Raw genomic sequence first — 19313 nt, forward strand, 5'->3', positions numbered from 1 at the left:
AAAAACATTGTACATCAGGTCTAGCACTTTAATCTTAATGTGAAAAAGGTAAAGAGGAGAGCACCACTGCCTTCTTACCAAAGCTCGTGTTTCTCCTTCATTATCCCCTAGGATCCGGTTGATGTTAATGGACTGGCCAAACTCCGTGGTGAGCAGCTTCCGTAGTCTCTGCAAGGCCCACATTCTGTGGCCAGCAGCTAAGGAAAAATAAGCGTACAAAGAACGTAATTACTTAAAACAATCATTGTAACTTCAAAAAAGCAGACCTAATTTTAAGACTATACTCACCTAAGGCACTCAGCTGAGCACAAGCTGCAAGAGAAGCTGCCAAGCGAGGAACTATGCTCCTGTTGGAAGCAAAATTTAAGCGAAAATCCAACAAACATGTAACCAAATCCATTGAGGGACATGAAAGAATGCAACGATCTGAGAGAAGGTCTTTAGGGCCTGCAAGAAACAAAAAGGAACAACAAAAACAATAAAAAGCTGGGGAAGGTTTGTCCTCAGACTGAAATAAGAACAGAACATTGGCAGGATTTAGTTGACCAAACACAGCACTCTAGAATTCTAGTCTGCATGAGTTATCTGTTCTACTTCCCTTTGAAGTGACAGGAAGAAAGATGCATGTTCATAACTTAATTTACATAATTTTAAAACTGATGCTCTTTAAAAACTAAGGGCATTTCAGATGACCTGTGTCCCAGAAGTATCCTCTCTTCACTGAAGAGGCAAACTAGAGTGAGTACAAAATATTTTTCTCTCTTCTCTATGTACAAGTTCACCTCTTGGGACTTAGTTGAAAATGCTCCCTAAGTATGAATGAAAATGTTTTCTTAGTATGAATCTGAACGAACTATTAAACTTCAGCACATAAATGCCATGCAGTAAGCACAGTGTAAAAATAAGACAATAAAATCTACTCTTACCCTCCTGTAGATGTATGTGATACCTTACCTGCAGCTGGCATGATGGGATAAACTGTGAATCGCCATCCCCATCCATTCACAGACCCATCACTGATGAACTTCCACTTTAACTCATCCCCTGGAATTCGCAATTCACTAGACCAATCTGACCACTCACGACCTTACAGAAGGCAAGACAAACACACTCAGCTATACTGTCTGAGCCAATACACTAGCCACTCATCAGCAGCAATTGGTTAAGTATTATAAACATCACACAAAGGCATTCAAGAAAAAAAGCTATGTAAAATACATGAACATAAATGTACAGATGTTACGTTAAGTCTTAAAAAGTTCAATTAGCACTGCTAGCAGATAGCCTAGTACCACAATCAGGAGGCAACTACAAGAGCTTATTAAGATCCTTTGTCCTATTTTCAAATTATCTTTCACATTACAAAAATATATAATAGCCTATATATTAAATTAAGCTTTACAGCTTCCAACCAGGAAGCAACCAGAAATATCTCAGTAATGAAGCACCTTTGGGAAAAAATGGGTCAACATGAAAAGCCCACATTATGACTGCACAGGCAGTAACTACTGAGACCTTTGCACATAATGTAGTGTGTGGGTAAGTTCAAAATAAAATTTGATGAGATTAAAAATATTCCTCCAAAACTTACTACAAATTAATACTGCTTAAAAATTAAATCAGAGAGATCAAGATTAAAGATGTGAAGAACTCATGTAGAGTCACATACAAAGACCAGAGCAGGAAACAGAAAGAATGAGCACCAAGCTACTATTTTGGACATTTGACAGCAGAAGAGCATTTGTCTTGACTGCATGAAAGCTGAAATTTCTCTTACATACTACCTGAAAAAGGAAAAAGCTAGCAAAGTAAGTATCCTTTTCCAATTTGTTAAAATGCACTTTGATTATATAGAAATTCACACATGTTGGCAGGGGTGCTAAACACTAAATTTTACACTCTATCCGCTCTTTGGAAGAACTTGACAACCTAACATGCACCTCCCAGAGATTCTCTATATCCAAAGACACAAGATCAATCTTTGCGCCTAGATCCTACAAACTTTTTAGTTTAAAAGACAGTATCAATTTACACAAGTTTTCCACTCTTTTACTGCCACAACCCTAACAAGAAGTCACAGAGGCAGTGTCACATTTCCTTCAGCATTTAGGAGTGAATCACACAGGACACTTTTGGAAAGCACTCGTTCTCTGCACCTGATCGGACGGACACAATCCTGTTGACGCCATCCATTATGGTGAGCGGATCGTGGCGCCGCTCCGTGGAACACTGGCGGTCGAACTCTACCCTCAGTCCCTCAGCACCTGAACAGCAACAAAGAGCAATCAGTATCACAGACAAATGCAGCAGTTTAGAAATTCACATGAAATCAAACACGGTTGTTTGGAAGCCATAGCGCCCATTAATAAAAATAACTTCTTTTGATTTAATGACATTATTTGCCTGTAATTTCTTCTCATTGCAAGGCTTAAATCACAGCAAGCTTGCGTAGGTAGGGGCTAGCAGACAAAAGATCATACCAGAACATTCAAAACTGAAGTTGCAAAAGACAAAAAATGTCTGTTTACACTTAAGGCAGATAGCTCCTTGATGTCTGTAACTTTTGGTAAGTACTAGGTAAATTACTGAAGGAAGCATTAAATGAAAAGACAGCACTAAAACAAACAAATGTTTCCCTTGCTCAAACTAGAAATCAGTTTTCAATTGCTAAACCTGAAAAAGTCCTTCTCGACTTCATAACTGAATGGAGCACAGCAATGACAGGCAACTGAAATCACACCCAGTGAACCCAGAAATGCACATTGTATAGAATCGAGATTTTCATCAGCATGTAAGAAATCAGCTTCAAGAAATACTTTTTTTATAGCAACAGGACACATAACATGGCTTTAAAAGTTCAACACATATTTTTGTTAGCTAAAGAATAATTAATTTAATGCAGGCAGGCTTAAAAATAATTGACTATTGGCAACTTAGCTGTAAGAATTTCGTACCTGGTATTTTAACTGTGCCACTAGAAGATGTATCATCAGTATATGGATGGCTGCTCTCTACCACAACTGGTTGTGAAGAGAGGCGACCACTTTGTGAATCAGTTGCTACATCTTCTAGTTCTGTAACACAAAGCTCCAACAACATATCAGCAACCTAAGAAAAGAAAACAAACAAAACACTCTACAAACTGTATGTTTGATTAATCCAAGAAATCTACATAAATTACCATTCTTCCCAAATTTAAAGTAAGCAACTTGGTTTTGGAAATCTGATTCATATTAACTCAAAAATACTCTTTTTGGTAGTGTTAGAGCTAGAAAAATTAAAACTAAAAGCCAAAAAACTTCAGTTTTCAGCAAGTAAATGACAACATAAATAATTGTTTTCCCTTAAAAAAAAAAAGCAAACTATTAAATATAAGCTATAGAGCATATACAAGCTTAGAAAGGTATAAATATATTAACCAATATGTAATATTGCAAAATGCTGTTTAGGAAAAAGCAAGTACTGATTTTAAAAGAGTTTTTAATAAAAATTCTGGCTCCAAAACACAAAAACCCCACACAAAACTCAAAGCTGTTTAGTTATTCCCTATTAATGATAAAAAAAAACCAGAATTAATGTGCAAGTGAACATATAGCATGCATGTAATTTGACTGGGAAAACTCAAGCCCAACATAAATATACATAGCTAATCAACACAAATTGGGCAGGAGGAGTAACACTTCTAGAAATCTTTAAAAAAAGTACTGTTACTCATTAGAAAAATCACTAGTTGAAAGGTAAAGCTACAAGAAATATTAAACAGCTTTTAATTCATTACTGTACGTATATTCTATAAATAATTTATGATTTATTACATTCTGCCAGCTATGCCAAAAAAAACCCCACACCCCACATTGTAAAAAGTTAAAAGCTTCAATGCATGAAATGTAAATATTAACAGTTCAGAAGAATTATTGTATGGTTAACAATACAATATACTAACAGCATTTTTAGCTAGCAATAATGACTGCATCAATTTGAAAAATAAACTCAGATGCAAAAAAAAACACCATTGAAGTTTTTAAACCAACATTCTAGACACTGAGTAAATAGAGCTTGGTTAATTCAGCTGCATTCAAATACCCACCGACACTTGGTCAATACACAAAAACATTCTATCTTAATGTCTAATTGCAGCATGAAAAATGGAGAAATTAGTCTCTTACTGTGTGACATCTGCAACACACACACATATTCATGTAATATTTTCACTGAAATGGTTAAAGCTCACATGCATTTGAGTTCAACTCAAATTTTCATGTGTAAGAAGTTTCTCAGGATGCTGAACTGCACGTCCAATAAAGAAAATATTCCGGCAAGCTAGTAATAAAAAAGGACGCAGTTAAAATGCAACAGAAACAAAACCTGACCTGTGGGTAAGCTGTGCCCATGCCAGAGAGCACGGCTGAGAGAACATCTCTTCCCTTTTCGCCCGCTCGGTTGGACACCGCAAGCTTTAACAGGTCAACCATGACTCGTGTGTCATCTGGTACCAGGAGACTTGTAAACTCATCCAAGTACTGTGGTTCTGGGCCAGATACCTTACTCTGGCTTTCTACATCCTACAAAACAAACAACAAACATCCCTCTGTCTTTGGGCAGATTTTTAAAAATGCGGTCATTTACAGAATAACTTTTAAAGCACAAAAAACAGAAAAGCTGCTTGATAAAAGCACAGTGAGGAATTAAGTTTTGAGAAGAGAATTGACAACATTACTTCTTTGGTTTTTGTCATAGTTTCTGCGATAATACTGGCAGCTCCAGGATCATCTGTGACTGGAATGAAAGGACGGGAAGAGGCAGCAGCAGCTGAGGGAGTCACAGCAGATGGTGTCACAGCATCTTCGGAAGGAACAACCTAGCCAAAATAAATAATAACTAATGAAATCTTCAACAAGACACTGTAAAACCTTTAAGACTTAACTGTTTATTAGAAGGGCTAGTGCTCAAAGACAGCAGCAATTTAAAAACAGCCCTAAGTTCAAAACCAACAGATTCACTGCCTATATTTTTATCTTCTATTTTATGTTCCCAGTGTGGGTAAAACAGCAAACACGCCCCTCAGTGCCAGCTGCTACAAAAACATACAATAAAACATCTGCCTGTAGAAAAGTCTATAAAAGCATAAGGCAAGCCCTGACAATACATATGAAGTTCACTGTTTATAAATGCAAAAGACCTCTTCAGCAGCAAGCCTTTTCCTTTTTCTGCTTTTGTTAACAGTTGAGAATAGTAGTAGAATTTCATTCAGGACCTCATGTCTACATTAGTTTATCTAAGTTTACAACTAAATTTCCTTAAATAATGGTCAAATATCCCGCTATTCTTGACTTTCTTTTTAATATCACTCCTGTAAGATGAAATCAGTATCTCTAAAATATTGCTAGAAATCACCATGATTGCATTTAAATGACACAATGCTTTCTGAAAGTTCAAAACTGATCTTACACTAAAATTTAAGTTTTTTCAAATCTGATATGTGCAGAGAACATAGTACTGAAATTAGAGCATGAAGGAATTTTTTATTCTCTGCTACTATCAGACTAGTTGAGATATTTATCAGCCTTACAGTTAAAAACTAATGAAAAAAAATAATGTGACACTTTACCTCCCCTCTCCTGTCCTGCCATGGATTTGGACTCAGCCTCTCCTCAATATCTCCTACAAGCACACACTCATCTCCATTTGCAGGGCTTCCTGCAGAAGTGGCATCTGCTGGGGGGGCTGGCGATGAAGAGGGACATTCTACTGGTGCAATCATACTTGCAGGCATCAATGCTCCAACAACGGCATCCCTGAAATCATTTAGGATGGATTAACATAAACCTAATTATACACCCTTGTTGAACTTGAAAATTTTTATTAGCTTGTCTAAATAAAATAAGGTAAGGCTTCCAAGCTCTAGAATTTTAAGAGTAGTCCATTGTTATTCTTCTCTGGGCCTGAAGCTTCAATATTTAACATGAGTTCCTCTGTATAAATTTTAGCACAAATGCTCTGTTCTCTATTAACAATGACAGTACTGCAAAGTTTTATTGTTATTTCCACACTGCCCTCTACTGCTTCCTCTGTACCACCCATCATGATTTACTTCCATGGCTTGTACATTATTTACTTGAGCATTTCTGAATGAATGATTTTTTCCCCAGACAATGGAAACTTTTGTAAATGTAAGAACAAAGCCAACATTGACATCAAAAGAAAATTTAAATGAAGCTTAGGCTTATCCTGAGGAGATCAAACTTGATAAAACAATTTATACCTGACTCCAGAGTCCCTAATAGATGGTAAGCTATGTCATCTTTTGCTCTGCAACAGAAAGAATGTTCCCATGCCTACCTGGCATACATGATTTGTAATGCAATCAGTATGTGAGACAATGCCTGCTGTTTGGCAACATTCCCATCAAGTGACAGGAGAATCTTAGCAAGGGAAGGGCGATTCGGCTTGGAACTGTTCAGTCCACTGATTTTGTTACTGGCAGCAGAAGAATCTGCATCTGAAGGAACACCTAAAAAGAGACAGGGGGAAAGAGAAGGTAAGCACTTTTTAATGGCATAATACATAAAAGGAAATGGTTTATCTAACTTCTTGTTGAATCAGAAGAGATGACTTGAACTAACTCTACAGGAGATTTTTAAACTGCAGTGCCTACACTTGCAATATTAAAGTTAATACTGGTGCTTTTCAACAAGGGCTTTCATAAAATAGTATTTGATCTTGTTACTTACTTATGAGGATTAAGGTAATACAGATAAAAATATTTTAGTGATCAGCACCTAAAACAAGTTTTACTTACACAAACATTCTGAAATAGCAAGAATATCCATTAGGTACAAATTGCCTTGCTCATGAAAAAGCTTAATTAGCAAGTAGCGTTAGATGCTTTTATATTCAACACAAAACACTGCTGCTTTGATTCCCTAATTCTTAAGTCATCTACATTAGAAACAAGAGGAAATGTGTAAGAAGATTAATATTAGTGTAGCATTCATCTATCATTACCTCCATAAAGAGAAACACATTGGGGTGTTTGAGAATGCATGTTGCACTTTTAATTTACAAGTTCCCCTTCCAAGAAGAGTTTTACCAAAGGTGTATTTTGCTGTTTTGTGATATTTTTTTTTTTTTAAACCATTTTCTTTTGCACTCTTCTATCACTGATTGAATCACACACAAAACAGACACTCCAATGACAGTTAAGGAAGAGATGTTTAAGGCAACAAATACCAACCAAGATAAGAAGCACCTAAAGGGTCCCTCGCTGTCTGGAAAAGGACCGGCTCATGAACAGATGGTGTAGCTACATCCACCGTTGTCCATGCCACACTGTGGGAAGACCCACAAGCAACCCGAGTGATTTTCTGGCCTTCCAAGCCCTGGACAAGAGTGGGCTTTCTATTGACTGTAGTAGTTCCATTGCCTTGTTGCCCATGGTCATTGTCACCCCAAGCATAAACCTGCCAGAGAAAATTTCCACTAATTACTCAGCTCCACTGCTTATCTCCTTTCAATGCTTTCTTAAAAATTCCTAAAAAAAATGTTTGCAAGTAATCTAGGACACTTTAGACAATCTACTGTCAAGACATTCCCCCCCCCTCCATTAAATAATGCAGGCATTATCATACATTAAAAGAAGAAAAAACAACCAAAGCAGCACTTTATCAGATGGTTCATAAATTATTACTGAATTTGGAAGTCACTCAGTGTTCACAGTAAGTTAGAAGAATCAATTGCTTAGTAATTACACTGCAGATCTGAAGCAATATTATAAAGCTGAAAAATCTCTCAAGAATACTATGACTACTGCTGTATTTCCAGAGTAAGAAGCAGAAAGCTGATGATGAGCTAATACAAGGAAAACACTACGAAAGTTACTATGACAAAAATATTTCAGCTCCAATACTAATAGTTTAAATTACAATCATGCTTATATTTATTCAGGACTTTTAAAAGCAAATAAATATAATTAGAATTTTTTATTTCATTTAATCAGCACCTATACTGCTATACATAACTGTATAACTGTTATACCAGCAGTTATATATAATACAAAGTTTATTCCTTTCCTAGCATATATATAAAGTTTATTCCTTTCTGCATCAAGGAAAGAGGGGAAAGGAAGGTGATGCACAACATACCTGTCCAGTGTCAGTCACTGCCAGACAGTGGAGTGCTCCCACAGCCACGTGCACAATCTTTTTGCCCCTCAGTCCCTCCACAACCTGTGGCTTTCGTACATGCACATCCGTGCCATGGCCTAGCCTGAAGTAGTCACCCTTACCCCTGCAACAGACAGTAAATGTGACATTCAGAACAACTGGACTGTTCACACACTCCTCCTCAATGCAGGTTCCCAGCTGAATATACTCCATTCATCCCTGCCTCAAACACACACACCATCTAGCAAATGCTTCCAAACTGAATCCCAAGAATCACTCATAAGAATGAGGATAACTGCAGTTCTATTACACTGTAGCTTTTCACATCAATACAGAAGAGCATGACTATGACTATTTTTTAAATGCAAAGTAACTGGCATTACATTTCATTTCCTCTGCTGCAGAAACACTGAAATTATAAACACAAAATTAATGTCATTTGATGAGACTTGGTCATATTTAACTACAGAAGTTAAACTTAACAGCAACAGAACCTTTAACCTAGGTCTACTTCTACAGAAAAAATACATAGGGAACTAAAAATGCTTTCAGAATTTATTTTTTTCACATTGCTGGAAGCGTCAATATAGATTCTCAAGTCTCCAGATTTTAAATTCTTCCAAAATTGGTATACAAAAACTGCACTAAAAAGTATAGCACACACAAAAGTAATGTAAACACCTTAAAATGCCTCTACCAAGAATATCAATAAAGAAGAAAAAACCCTGATATTTTTTCCACTCTGTTTTTAGTAACCACTCACTCCGTTCTTTTGCTCACCACCAATTTTTCTGAAGAAAGGTTATATCATGCTGGAGAGAAACAAGATCTAGAGTACTGTTATCTACCTAAAGTTATAACACAGAAGTGATGACTTTTTTCCTCAAACCATTACAAATTCAAGAAGAATAAAAGTTTAAAAGCAATTCAGCCATCCCCAGCAGAAACAGACCCAAAAATCTCCTTTTAGACCTGTAATGTCATGAAATAGATGTAGATTTTTGACTAGACCTAACAGTGTTAAGAAAAACTAGGGCAAGGAAGGAATGAACAAGAATTTTGACATGAGTTTTTAATTTAAAAAAAAGACTGTCAAATAATCTTCCCTCCTGCTCCTTTTGTCACTACCAAAAAAAAAAAAAATTGGAGGTAGAGAAAGAAAGAAATACAGTTTCCAATGGCCACTCTGAAAAACAACTCTGTGAAAAACTTCTCTCCCCTTTAACAACAGTAGTAACCTATAAAAATCTAAAGTTTTGAGGATTTGTCTTCATGTTATTCAGCAACTGATGACAACACAACAAGAATGATTGGTTTAAGTCTACTTAGTTTTGATATACATCAAATAGGTCACAGTCCTATTACACAAGAATAGTGTAATCTGATTAGTGCTCTAAAGTTGACCTGCCATGCAGTAAGCTCTCAGATTTTACAAAAAGGTTTATGAATTCAAAAAGCCAGATCTGTGTTCAAAACAAAGCAGAAGCGAGTAGGAAAACAGGAGAAAAATAAAACCATATCTGAGTAGCTCTCAGTGATCATCTCATACCAATTCTTGCTCCAAGGCATCATTACTGACAACTCAGTGGCCTTCTGAGAAGCAACAAGCTGTTGTTGTGTTCCTGTGTTCCCAAGGAAGTTCTTCCCATCTGCTCTGAATTTCAGCTTACTTCTTACCCTCCTGCATCCTTACTCTCTCAAGTCTCTGCTTTAACTATTGGCTTCATACTCCAAGCTATGGCTCTCAAGTTTTCTTCTTTCATCTTCACTCTTAACATTCCTTTACATGTCCTCATGGTGACCAAGAGAAGAAATGATCTTCCCTTTCTGCCACTAGTTCAGTCAGAGCCAGGCATTCTAACAGAGTACAGCAAACAAGAAAGCATGCTAGGAGACACAGAGCGATTGAATGGATACAGCTCACCTGGAAGAGCTGCCAGCTTAAAAGACAAAGCACACAGATAAGGCACAAATGGAGTCAAAAAGCATTAAATACAGCACAGAGCAACTGATTTGTTAATACTTCCTGTCAAATGTAACATACCATGTCCATACCACTCCTGACTTGGTCAGTGCCAACGAGAACTGTGCACCACACTCAATCTGACAAACACCTTGGCCATTCAGTCTTTCAATGTTCTGAGGAATGTTGCATCCTTCACTTCCTCCTCGGCCCAGCTTTCCAAAATCACCATCACCCCAAGAAAACACCAAACCTAACAAACATCAAATTGCAGGTCAAACAATGATCACAGTAATCCCATGTGCTAGAAAGCTTCTGAAATAAGATACTCCTACCTTCATCCGTCAAAGCAAGAGTCTGAGCATCTCTGCTCCCACACGCAACCTGAATGACTCGGTGGCCAAGGAGCACTTTAACCTACAAAACAGAAGGAGTAAGAAATAATTTTTCAAAGAAATTATGTTTTAAAACCTTACAAACATTTCCAAGGTCTTATGACCCATCTCGGTCATTGTGCCCAGCCTGAGCGAAGAACTATCCAGCCATGCTCAGAATCCAACATTGCTACATGGTAGCTGCCAGCTGTGTACCAAAGTGGATGCAGGACATGAATGCTGAAAGCGCCACTTGCCATTTTCCATCACTTCCCAAGAAAGAGAGTGGATCTTCTTGGCCTTTCTGAAACAGCTTTACTTTCACTAGAGGTATGGGTACCAAAACCTAATTTAGATCACTCCAAAACAATGTCCTCATACTGTCTTCATGTTTTTTGTTACTTTAGCTTCATGCTGCTGTCTTTTGCTAAACATGTTTGCATTTCATCAGAAACAAGAAACATTGATTTTACCATCTTAGGCTTCAGCTGTGTGGTATTATCTCCGTGTCCTAGTCTTCCATATTCTCCAAGACCCCAGGTATACAGTTCACCACTAGAGGTAATAGCAGCACTGTGGGAACTGCCACAGGCAATATCACGGATGCGTTTGGTTTTCAACGCTTCTATCAGCCTGGGTTTATCACAGTTCCTGGAGAAAGTGAACAACAAATCCACTGTGTTAATCAAAAAATAGCCACACAATATACTCCAGCTGTTGCAATATAAATTGTGCAATAACTAACAGTAATCTCAAGATAAAGTAATATGCAACACTCTGATTCCAAGATTCATTCTTTAGCAGCACCATAAATCCAAAGTTTACACTGTTTTAATGTACTTCAAAGTTTATTTAAAGAATATTTCATGTGTATGCTGCCAAACCTGGGTGAGAAATTCTAAATGCCAATGCGATGAATTAATTAAACAGCGCATAATAGAAAGTGAAAACCAATTTCCTGTCACTGCCCAAAGCTGAGGGCTTTATTAGCAGTGGACACACAGCAAGATTAAGATACGACACTCCCATCCCAACTTTGCTCTTCATGATAGATAAATCAAAAGTAGAATTTACTGTTAAGACTTCTCTGTGAGTACTGCTAACATTTATTCATCATGTGGATACAGTGTTCCCTTAATTCCAAAAAAGATTCAACTCAAGATTTTCTAATACTGGCTGTACCAGAACCACTAAAAAGATTCCTTAAAATTATGCATGCCTCTGGAAATACTGCTACTGTGAAATGCCCAGGAGTTCCAAATCTCACTTCCAGTAAAACTACATAAAACAAGAGGCAGTTGAGCAATAAACAGCCATACTACTCTCATCTGGACTTCCCTTTTAATTAGTCTGACCCAGCCTTATAAACATTTATTTTCTGTAATGTAATAACCTAACATAATCTGATTTTAATTTTGTATGTATTATGGCCAGGTCCTCAAAATATATCAAAATGACAAAAGTATTTACCATGGGCTTTGTATATCAGAGTTTTTTCTTTAAAAATACTGTTCTGTGGGTACATGTAAAGTAAATATGAGAAAATTCAAATTTTTCTCAAAGCTGTCATGTGGAAGATTAAACTCTGTATTACTAAAAAGTGGAGAAAGTTTATTTCTGGTTAACAAGTATGTGAACTGAAGTCTGAAGAAAAGGGCTATAAAATGACAGCTTAAATGATGAACTGTTACAGCTGTTCAGCTCAGGAATATAAAATTGCTATGGTTTTACTCCTCAAGGCACCTCTCAAAACCATACCTTATAGAAATAACCAAAAACTGCATGTCCAAAAAGACATAATTTCATCAGGAAATTTGAAAACACTAATCAAGACTTTATCCATCTTTCCAAGTATTATATTAATTGAATGCCTCCTTTCTAAATGGCTGAAGCCTGCTACAAATGCTGCACCATCAATTGGCACATACTGTGGGAAAAAAAAGTCTTCTTAAAACACATTTTTTTATTCCTACTGTACGAAAAATACTGCTGTTGTCAATAGTGGTGGTGAGCTGTGCTGTAACATTCAACACAAATCTCTTACTGAAATATAGACAAATTTGGTATCCTTACATTCGACTGAAGTGACCAAGTTTTCCATCATCTCCTTCACCCCATGAAAACACCTTTCCATCAACAGTTAATGCCATAGCATGCCGGCCACCTAAAATTGTAAACATAAATTCACATTTTTGAGCTTTCAAGCAAAGCAGGCAGCAGGTCTTAGCAACAATTTGACTTTGCTGCTCTTCTACAATGCAACTGTACGAGCCTTTCAGCTCCACAGACACTACTTATTTTCTCTGGAGTTTTTATGTGATTTAACTTAAAATAAAAAACTTTTGTGACAGTAGGTGTCCTGGCACATTAAAAAAAACAAAAACAAAAAACCCACCAAACCGATAATCACTCAATTTTCTATTTTCAGAGCTGCAAGAAAAAATGAGAAAAACCCACCATTTGGAAATATTAGAAATGAAAACTCTTTCAATCAAATGGAAACTCCAAAGTTACTTTCCAGCAGATGAGAAAACTTGTATGGTCTAAATTCACCAATTTTAGTAACAGAAACATTAGATTTAATCTGACATTGTATACAACAGACAGAATTCAATAACCTGTACTTCTTTTAGAAACAAGAATCTGATATGCTTGGGCATCACAGCACCCAAGAAAACTGCAAAGCAACTATTTTCAGGCTTAATATGTTAGGTTTAATGTATATAAGGACAGCAATAGTCAGTACCTGAGTGAACAGCCACTTTCTTTACCACATAGTTGCTGAGAGCTGTAATCTGGCGGGGAATTGGCACAGTTCCACTAGATATTCCTAAACCCAGCCTTCCATTTGTGGCTTCTCCACAGGCATACACTTTACCCTCTACAGTCACTAAAAGGAAGAAAAAAGTTTGAAACACCATTAATGTTTCACAATTCAAAATCTGTTTCTGCCCTTAAATAATTATATTTATTTTAAACTTATGTTACCTGCAAAAAGGCTTTTGGATCCTCCAGCTACTTGCACAACATTCAAGGCAGACAGGGTTTCAGAAAAGGAAGGGACTTTTATCTAGAGCAGACAGGAAATAAAAATCATTACAATTCACTTTAATGTTTTATTCTAAAAAGAAGAGCTCTTAAGTGATAAACCAGCTGATTTAACAGGTACTTTCAGATGATTCACACATACCAATTAATATTATACCAGGCAAAAGACAAAAACCAATTAAAAAATTTAATACTGAAACTACAATGAATATAAAACCTGAGAAAAAACAAAAGGCAATATAAACAAGGACTTCCTTTTAGACAAGTTTTCTTGAGAAAACTGAAGAATACAGGAAAGGTTAACTGTTTGATTCTGCAAAGGTACTCCATGGATACAGTACCATGCTTTCAGAACACCAATTGAAGAAATTCTCTCAACATAATTTTCAGATTAAAGAATGGTATTTTAAATTCATTAAGCATTTGTAATGTATCTCATCTTATATTAAAATTATATGCAAATGACTGCACACTGGGCTGAAATTCCTACAGTACAATTGCCAGGCACAACATAAAGTTCACCAATAGTTATTTTATGCGTGCAAATTCAACAGGAACAGAATATGTAGTGTCACACATTTTTTAAACAATTAGCTCATTATCATCTAAAATAAATGACTGAGTGGCTGCTAAAAATCAAGTCAGATTTCAGAGTAACAACCAAAATGCAAATTTTCTCCAATTTTCCACCCAGCAGACATCAACTTGTCTTAACATTAAAAAGCCACCAAAACCTACTCTTTGTGGCTTTCAGTAATAAACTGTAAAATTCTGATTAAGTCTGAATTAACTTTGTGTAACTCATACATTTTTTTTCACTGTTTCTCTTTTGTACTTAAGTGTAAAAACAACATACCTTGGAACCTTTTAGCCCTCCCAATTGGTCTTTGTCATTCAGTCCCCAAACAAAAACTTTGGTTCTTATTGTAGCTGCTGATTCAAGTCCAGCTGCCTTCTTTCTAACAAGACTGAACATATTGAGAAAAGAAAACACAGTCAGTTGAGCAAACAGCATGCTGCAACATAGGCACCTTTTTACTGTATTTACTGATTTTTACAGTCTGGAACTGTTTCAGGACTCAAACTACAATAACACAGTTGAAAAAAAAACAAACAACAAAAACCAAAAAAACAAGCCACGTGCCATGTATCAAATATAAACACATCAAGCTTTTAGCTCAGTTTCCAACTCCAAGTATAGTGCAAAAGGGCATGAGTCATACAAAATGTTACACCTCACCAGCACGATCATCTCAGAGAACGTATTTATTGACAAAGGATCTACTTACCATTCAACCTAATTAATGTGTTCATCCTCCAATCATCTCCAGAGTTACAGGGATATTTAGACACTAAGGTTCTTCACCATTTCCCCCTGCCTTCACCACTGCAGTTACCTACCTCCCAGTGTTAGCTTTATCGTCATCCTCTTCCTCATTATCAGAAGCCAGGAAAGGGACTGCAGCCAAATCTTCATCCTCGGCACGTATACGTCCCAGTATGCTGAGGCCATGTATTTTGCAATCAATGCCAGAGCTTCTGCACTGCTTGATTGCAATCTCAATATATCTGTGGTACTAAGAAGAAAAATACTCTATTGACATCTTTTGGGTTCTATGTTAATTCATAAAACATAGGAAAGAATTAGAACTTTTGCTTGACTTTGTCACTTTAAGAAAATGGATCTGTCACTTAAAATGCCTGTCATATCAGCTCTAAATAATTCATGCTTTATCATTAGCATATGGCCTCATTCATATGAGAAATTTCACTCCCAATATCACAGAATTCATTATGCATTTCTCCTTGCTAGAAAAGATTAGCACTGCTTTCTAAAATTATCCCCAAAATTTAACATAAAACCCCTTAAAATATCTATTATACCATTACTTTGTGATTATGGTAAAACTTCTTAGAATAATTAACTTTACTAACTAACCAGAAATACTGCTAAGTTAATAGCAAAAATAAAATACCAGGCTTTAATGATCACAACAATGCTTTTCATGTCTTGCAGCATAATATTTTTCTGTTGCACACAAGAGTAATTCTCACACAAATTCCACTTACTTCAGTACAATCACTGAGTAGAGGCACTGTGGTGTCTGTAGGGTTTATATTGATTGTCTTTAGCTCTATAAGGTTATTTAAGGAATTACCCCCTAGAAAACAAAACACAGAATGAAAAACATTTTAGGATATGTCATTTGTTTCACTAACAGGCTGTGCACATTAAACAGATAACTATTTTAACAAAAACCAGATAAATACCTGCTGTTGGGTGCAAAAAAAAAAAAATATTTTTCAACTTCTTAGAGAACATACACATACCTGAAACTACAACTAAGGAAGGCATGTAGCTGCTGTCTGCAGGGTCCACTATCATCTTCAGTCTGTGAACAAGAACATCTGGAAATATCTCCAAGCGAATCCAGTGCTAGTGGAACACAGAATTCAATTTTTAGATAGTATTGGTATGACCACCATATGATTAACAAGAATATATATGCAATGTTTTTAAAGAAAGAATGGAAAACATCTCTGGTACAGAACAGCTGCAATATATGGCAACTGGCCAAAGGGAAATGACCGTGTGAACTTCTTGCTTGTCCTACATCCAACTACAAGAGAAACAGTTGTAGCAAACAATTTATTTCAGCCAAGACCAACACCGCGGAGAAGACAGAAAGCACAGCAGGTTAAGAAAGGAGGTTAAGTAACAGGACATAACGTAACTATTAGGTTACAATCTGTAGAAAACCTGGAGTAAGGGTACTTGGGGATATTCTCAGCATGGCCATCAACAGAGCATCAAAACACACGACAGATGCCCAGCTGCAAATCTTGGTCCCTAGACTGGTCACAAAGCACTGCTGCAGGCCAATCAAACTGGTAAACCATAAACTAAGGAACAATGCCTTTTATAAATTATCTGGATGTAGGAGTCAAATGTACCTTAAGCAACTTTGTCAATGACACTAAACCAGAAGAAGCTGTCGACTTCCTGCAAGGCAGAGAGGCCTTGACAGGCTAAAGGGCTGAGTAATCATCAATTGTATGAAATTTAACCAGCGCAAATGTGGCATTCTCCACCTGGGATGGGGTAATCCTGCTTATACTGACGAACTGGGGGATAAGAGGCTGGAAAGCAGCCCCACAGAAAGACACCTGCGGGTTCTAGTGGATGAACAGCTGCCCATGGGTCACCAGTGTGCACCCGCAGCCCAGAAAGCCAACTGCATCCTGGGCTGCATCAAAAGAGCAGCAACCAGCAGGTCAAGGGAGGGGATTCTCCCCCTCTACTCTGCTCTTGTGAGACCCCACCTGGAGTGCTGCATCCAACTCGGGTTCTCAGAACAAAAAACCCTCATGGACCTGGTAGCGTGGATTAGAAGAGGACCACAAATGCAATTAGAGAGATGGACCACCTCTCCAACAAAGACAAGCTGAGAGAGTTGGGGTTGTTCAGCCTGGAGAAGGCAAGGCTCTGCGGAGATCTTTTTAAGCATGAGGTATACCAGAATAAAGCATTTAGAGCTTAAAGTTACCTTTCCTTGTGAACCAGAAGACTGCCAGCACTGCTCACTACCATCAATAAGACGGGAAGCCTGATTCACAGAGGATGAGACATTCAAATTCTTGACTATCCTTGACCAATCATCCAGTAGCATTCCCCGTTGGCTACTGTGCCGTCTCTTCAGCTGCTTTCCAGAGCGCCCACTGAACACAGGAGACTGACCTGCACAATTAAGTGACACATTAAGCATGCACCCCTCAAAGAAAATTGCTCCTCTGAAACCCATAAGTAGGGTGAAAGAAAATGTAACAAATCCAACATTTTGGGGTTTTGGCTACATTTAGAACAAAGGCACACATCACACCGTCATGGTGATACTAAGTAGGGCACAACACTCATGCCGCCTTAAGGGCGTAGCTCATTTTTTTAAAGGAGTTTCAACTTTACAAGTTCTTGACAGCTACTTGAAAAGGTCCTTCCCTTTAAAATACAGATCAACATTTATGGTGATATGTAATTCAAAATACAGGCCCACAGCAGACAGATTTTTTACACCCCTACAGCATATGAAGAACATGCAACTAAACCTTTTTTCAACAAAAATCCCCTACCAAAGAATGCAAATAGAAATTTGGAACACTGGAAAATTCAAATCTTGTTCCAGAAGAAGGTGGTTTAGTGAGATGTAGACTTCCTCCCTGCAAAAACCTTACTTCCACTTCCCTTCACTGATTTTGTAGAGTCTAGAAATCTTGACAAAAAGAATATTGTACTTCTGCCCTACACAGGGCAAGGGGAAGGATTACAGATTCACACCATTCTAGTTGCACAGTCTAATCAACTGACTTATTAAAGGAATGTCATTCTTGCCTATTAGACAAACCATCATGCACATGCAATTCATGTTCACAATCTCTAGTGAGGGAAACAGGTTTATTCATTTTACAAAACAACTACACTGACAAAGAAATTTACTCCAGAATTCAGCATAATCATGCAAGTACTAGGGATAAGATTAATTGCTAGACAGGTGGATGGAAAAGAAATAAAAGGAAATGTCAAGTAAGTTTTGCATAACAATGCTAAGCCAAAAGGAAAAAAAAAAATAGGGGGAAAAAAAAGGCTGATTATGAGTCTTTTAAAAGACTTCCCTTTCCCACCACACTCCTCTGGATCCTCAACATCACAGAGGAAATGAGGCAACAGCCATCACACACTGACAGGCAAAATAGCTCAAGAGCAACTGAGGCATAAGAAAGCACCTTAGGTATTTCCAGTTGCCCTTGGCACCACGAGGATTCCATTCATATACATCTAGGCTGACAGCATAAGGCAGGAGGATTAGAAAATAACACATTTTCTCTTGGTGTAGGTAAAAATGCCATTCTGACATGTAGAGTTACTGTCACGTAGACATTTTTTAAACTTTTTAACACTACAAAAAAGGCTTAGGGGTTAATGTTTTGTTGTAGTCCATCACATGCAATGCTATAAATGTCTAGGGAGTCAATCAGAACACAAATTCCATGATATTAAGGAGCTGAAATTTAAAATTGCTTTTTTTAAAACAACTTAAATAAACACATTTTAAATTAATCTAAGAAACACTTAGACTGCAAAACTTACCTGGTTCATTTATTCTGCCAAAAGTATGTCGGGTGTTATGCTTCCTGGTTTTAAAACACGTTTCACAAAAGTCAAAATCATCACAGTTTCTGCATTTGAATCTAGGCCCATTGATAGGAAACATCTGACAGCCATCACACCTGATTTGACAAGAAAAGAACAAGTGAATATACATATATATGCACATATAGATTTAACATTAGAAAAGATAACAGAACCAAGACAATAAGATAAAGGATAACACCTACAGACTAAGATAAAAGTAAATCACCACTTACGTGACTCCAGGATGAATGCTGGGGACCAATTCCATTTCTGACAACAAGCCAGTCCAGTGTGACTGTTGAGGAAAGTCTACAATAACATCTTTTCCATTGGCACTAAATGCTGTGACAAAAACAAGGAGAAAATAAAAGGTGTTGCAAATCTCTATAAAATGAACCTGAAAGTAGTATTCCATTCAAATTCCTCTCCTCTGACTGGTTCTTAATTTTATTTAGAAGCAGTTCCCAAGCAATCATGTACTTCTAAGCACAAATACAGTGTAACCAAAATCTGAACCTCTTCAAAGAACCTGTGTGCCAAAGACAGCCTCAATAATATGCCTTACAGCCTGACATCAG

At 37.1% G+C, this 19313-nt stretch overlaps 1 protein-coding gene across 3 annotated transcripts in view; it reads right to left on the bottom strand.

The window, feature by feature from the left end:
- Window positions 1–19313, bottom strand: part of HERC2 (HECT and RLD domain containing E3 ubiquitin protein ligase 2) — a 102429-nt gene that overhangs the window by 21698 nt on the left and 61418 nt on the right. For all 3 annotated transcript variants that reach the window (XM_058830011.1, XM_058830009.1, XM_058830010.1), the window contains exons 51-74: window positions 18969–19077; window positions 18691–18830; window positions 17096–17286; window positions 15879–15984; window positions 15618–15709; window positions 14949–15124; window positions 14404–14515; window positions 13488–13569; window positions 13246–13389; window positions 12573–12663; window positions 10973–11150; window positions 10461–10542; window positions 10207–10378; window positions 8142–8286; window positions 7235–7460; window positions 6340–6511; window positions 5609–5795; window positions 4718–4858; window positions 4371–4562; window positions 2955–3108; window positions 2157–2264; window positions 955–1086; window positions 289–447; window positions 79–197 (exon numbers count right to left, since the gene is read on the bottom strand). In XM_058830011.1, coding sequence (XP_058685994.1) covers window positions 79–197; window positions 289–447; window positions 955–1086; window positions 2157–2264; window positions 2955–3108; window positions 4371–4562; window positions 4718–4858; window positions 5609–5795; window positions 6340–6511; window positions 7235–7460; window positions 8142–8286; window positions 10207–10378; window positions 10461–10542; window positions 10973–11150; window positions 12573–12663; window positions 13246–13389; window positions 13488–13569; window positions 14404–14515; window positions 14949–15124; window positions 15618–15709; window positions 15879–15984; window positions 17096–17286; window positions 18691–18830; window positions 18969–19077 — 3410 coding nt within the window. The remainder of the gene's footprint in view (window positions 1–78; window positions 198–288; window positions 448–954; window positions 1087–2156; window positions 2265–2954; window positions 3109–4370; window positions 4563–4717; window positions 4859–5608; window positions 5796–6339; window positions 6512–7234; window positions 7461–8141; window positions 8287–10206; window positions 10379–10460; window positions 10543–10972; window positions 11151–12572; window positions 12664–13245; window positions 13390–13487; window positions 13570–14403; window positions 14516–14948; window positions 15125–15617; window positions 15710–15878; window positions 15985–17095; window positions 17287–18690; window positions 18831–18968; window positions 19078–19313) is intronic.

The sequence above is a fragment of the Poecile atricapillus genome, chromosome 1 (assembly GCF_030490865.1).
Source record: "Poecile atricapillus isolate bPoeAtr1 chromosome 1, bPoeAtr1.hap1, whole genome shotgun sequence".
NCBI classification, from domain to species: domain Eukaryota; kingdom Metazoa; phylum Chordata; class Aves; order Passeriformes; family Paridae; genus Poecile; species Poecile atricapillus.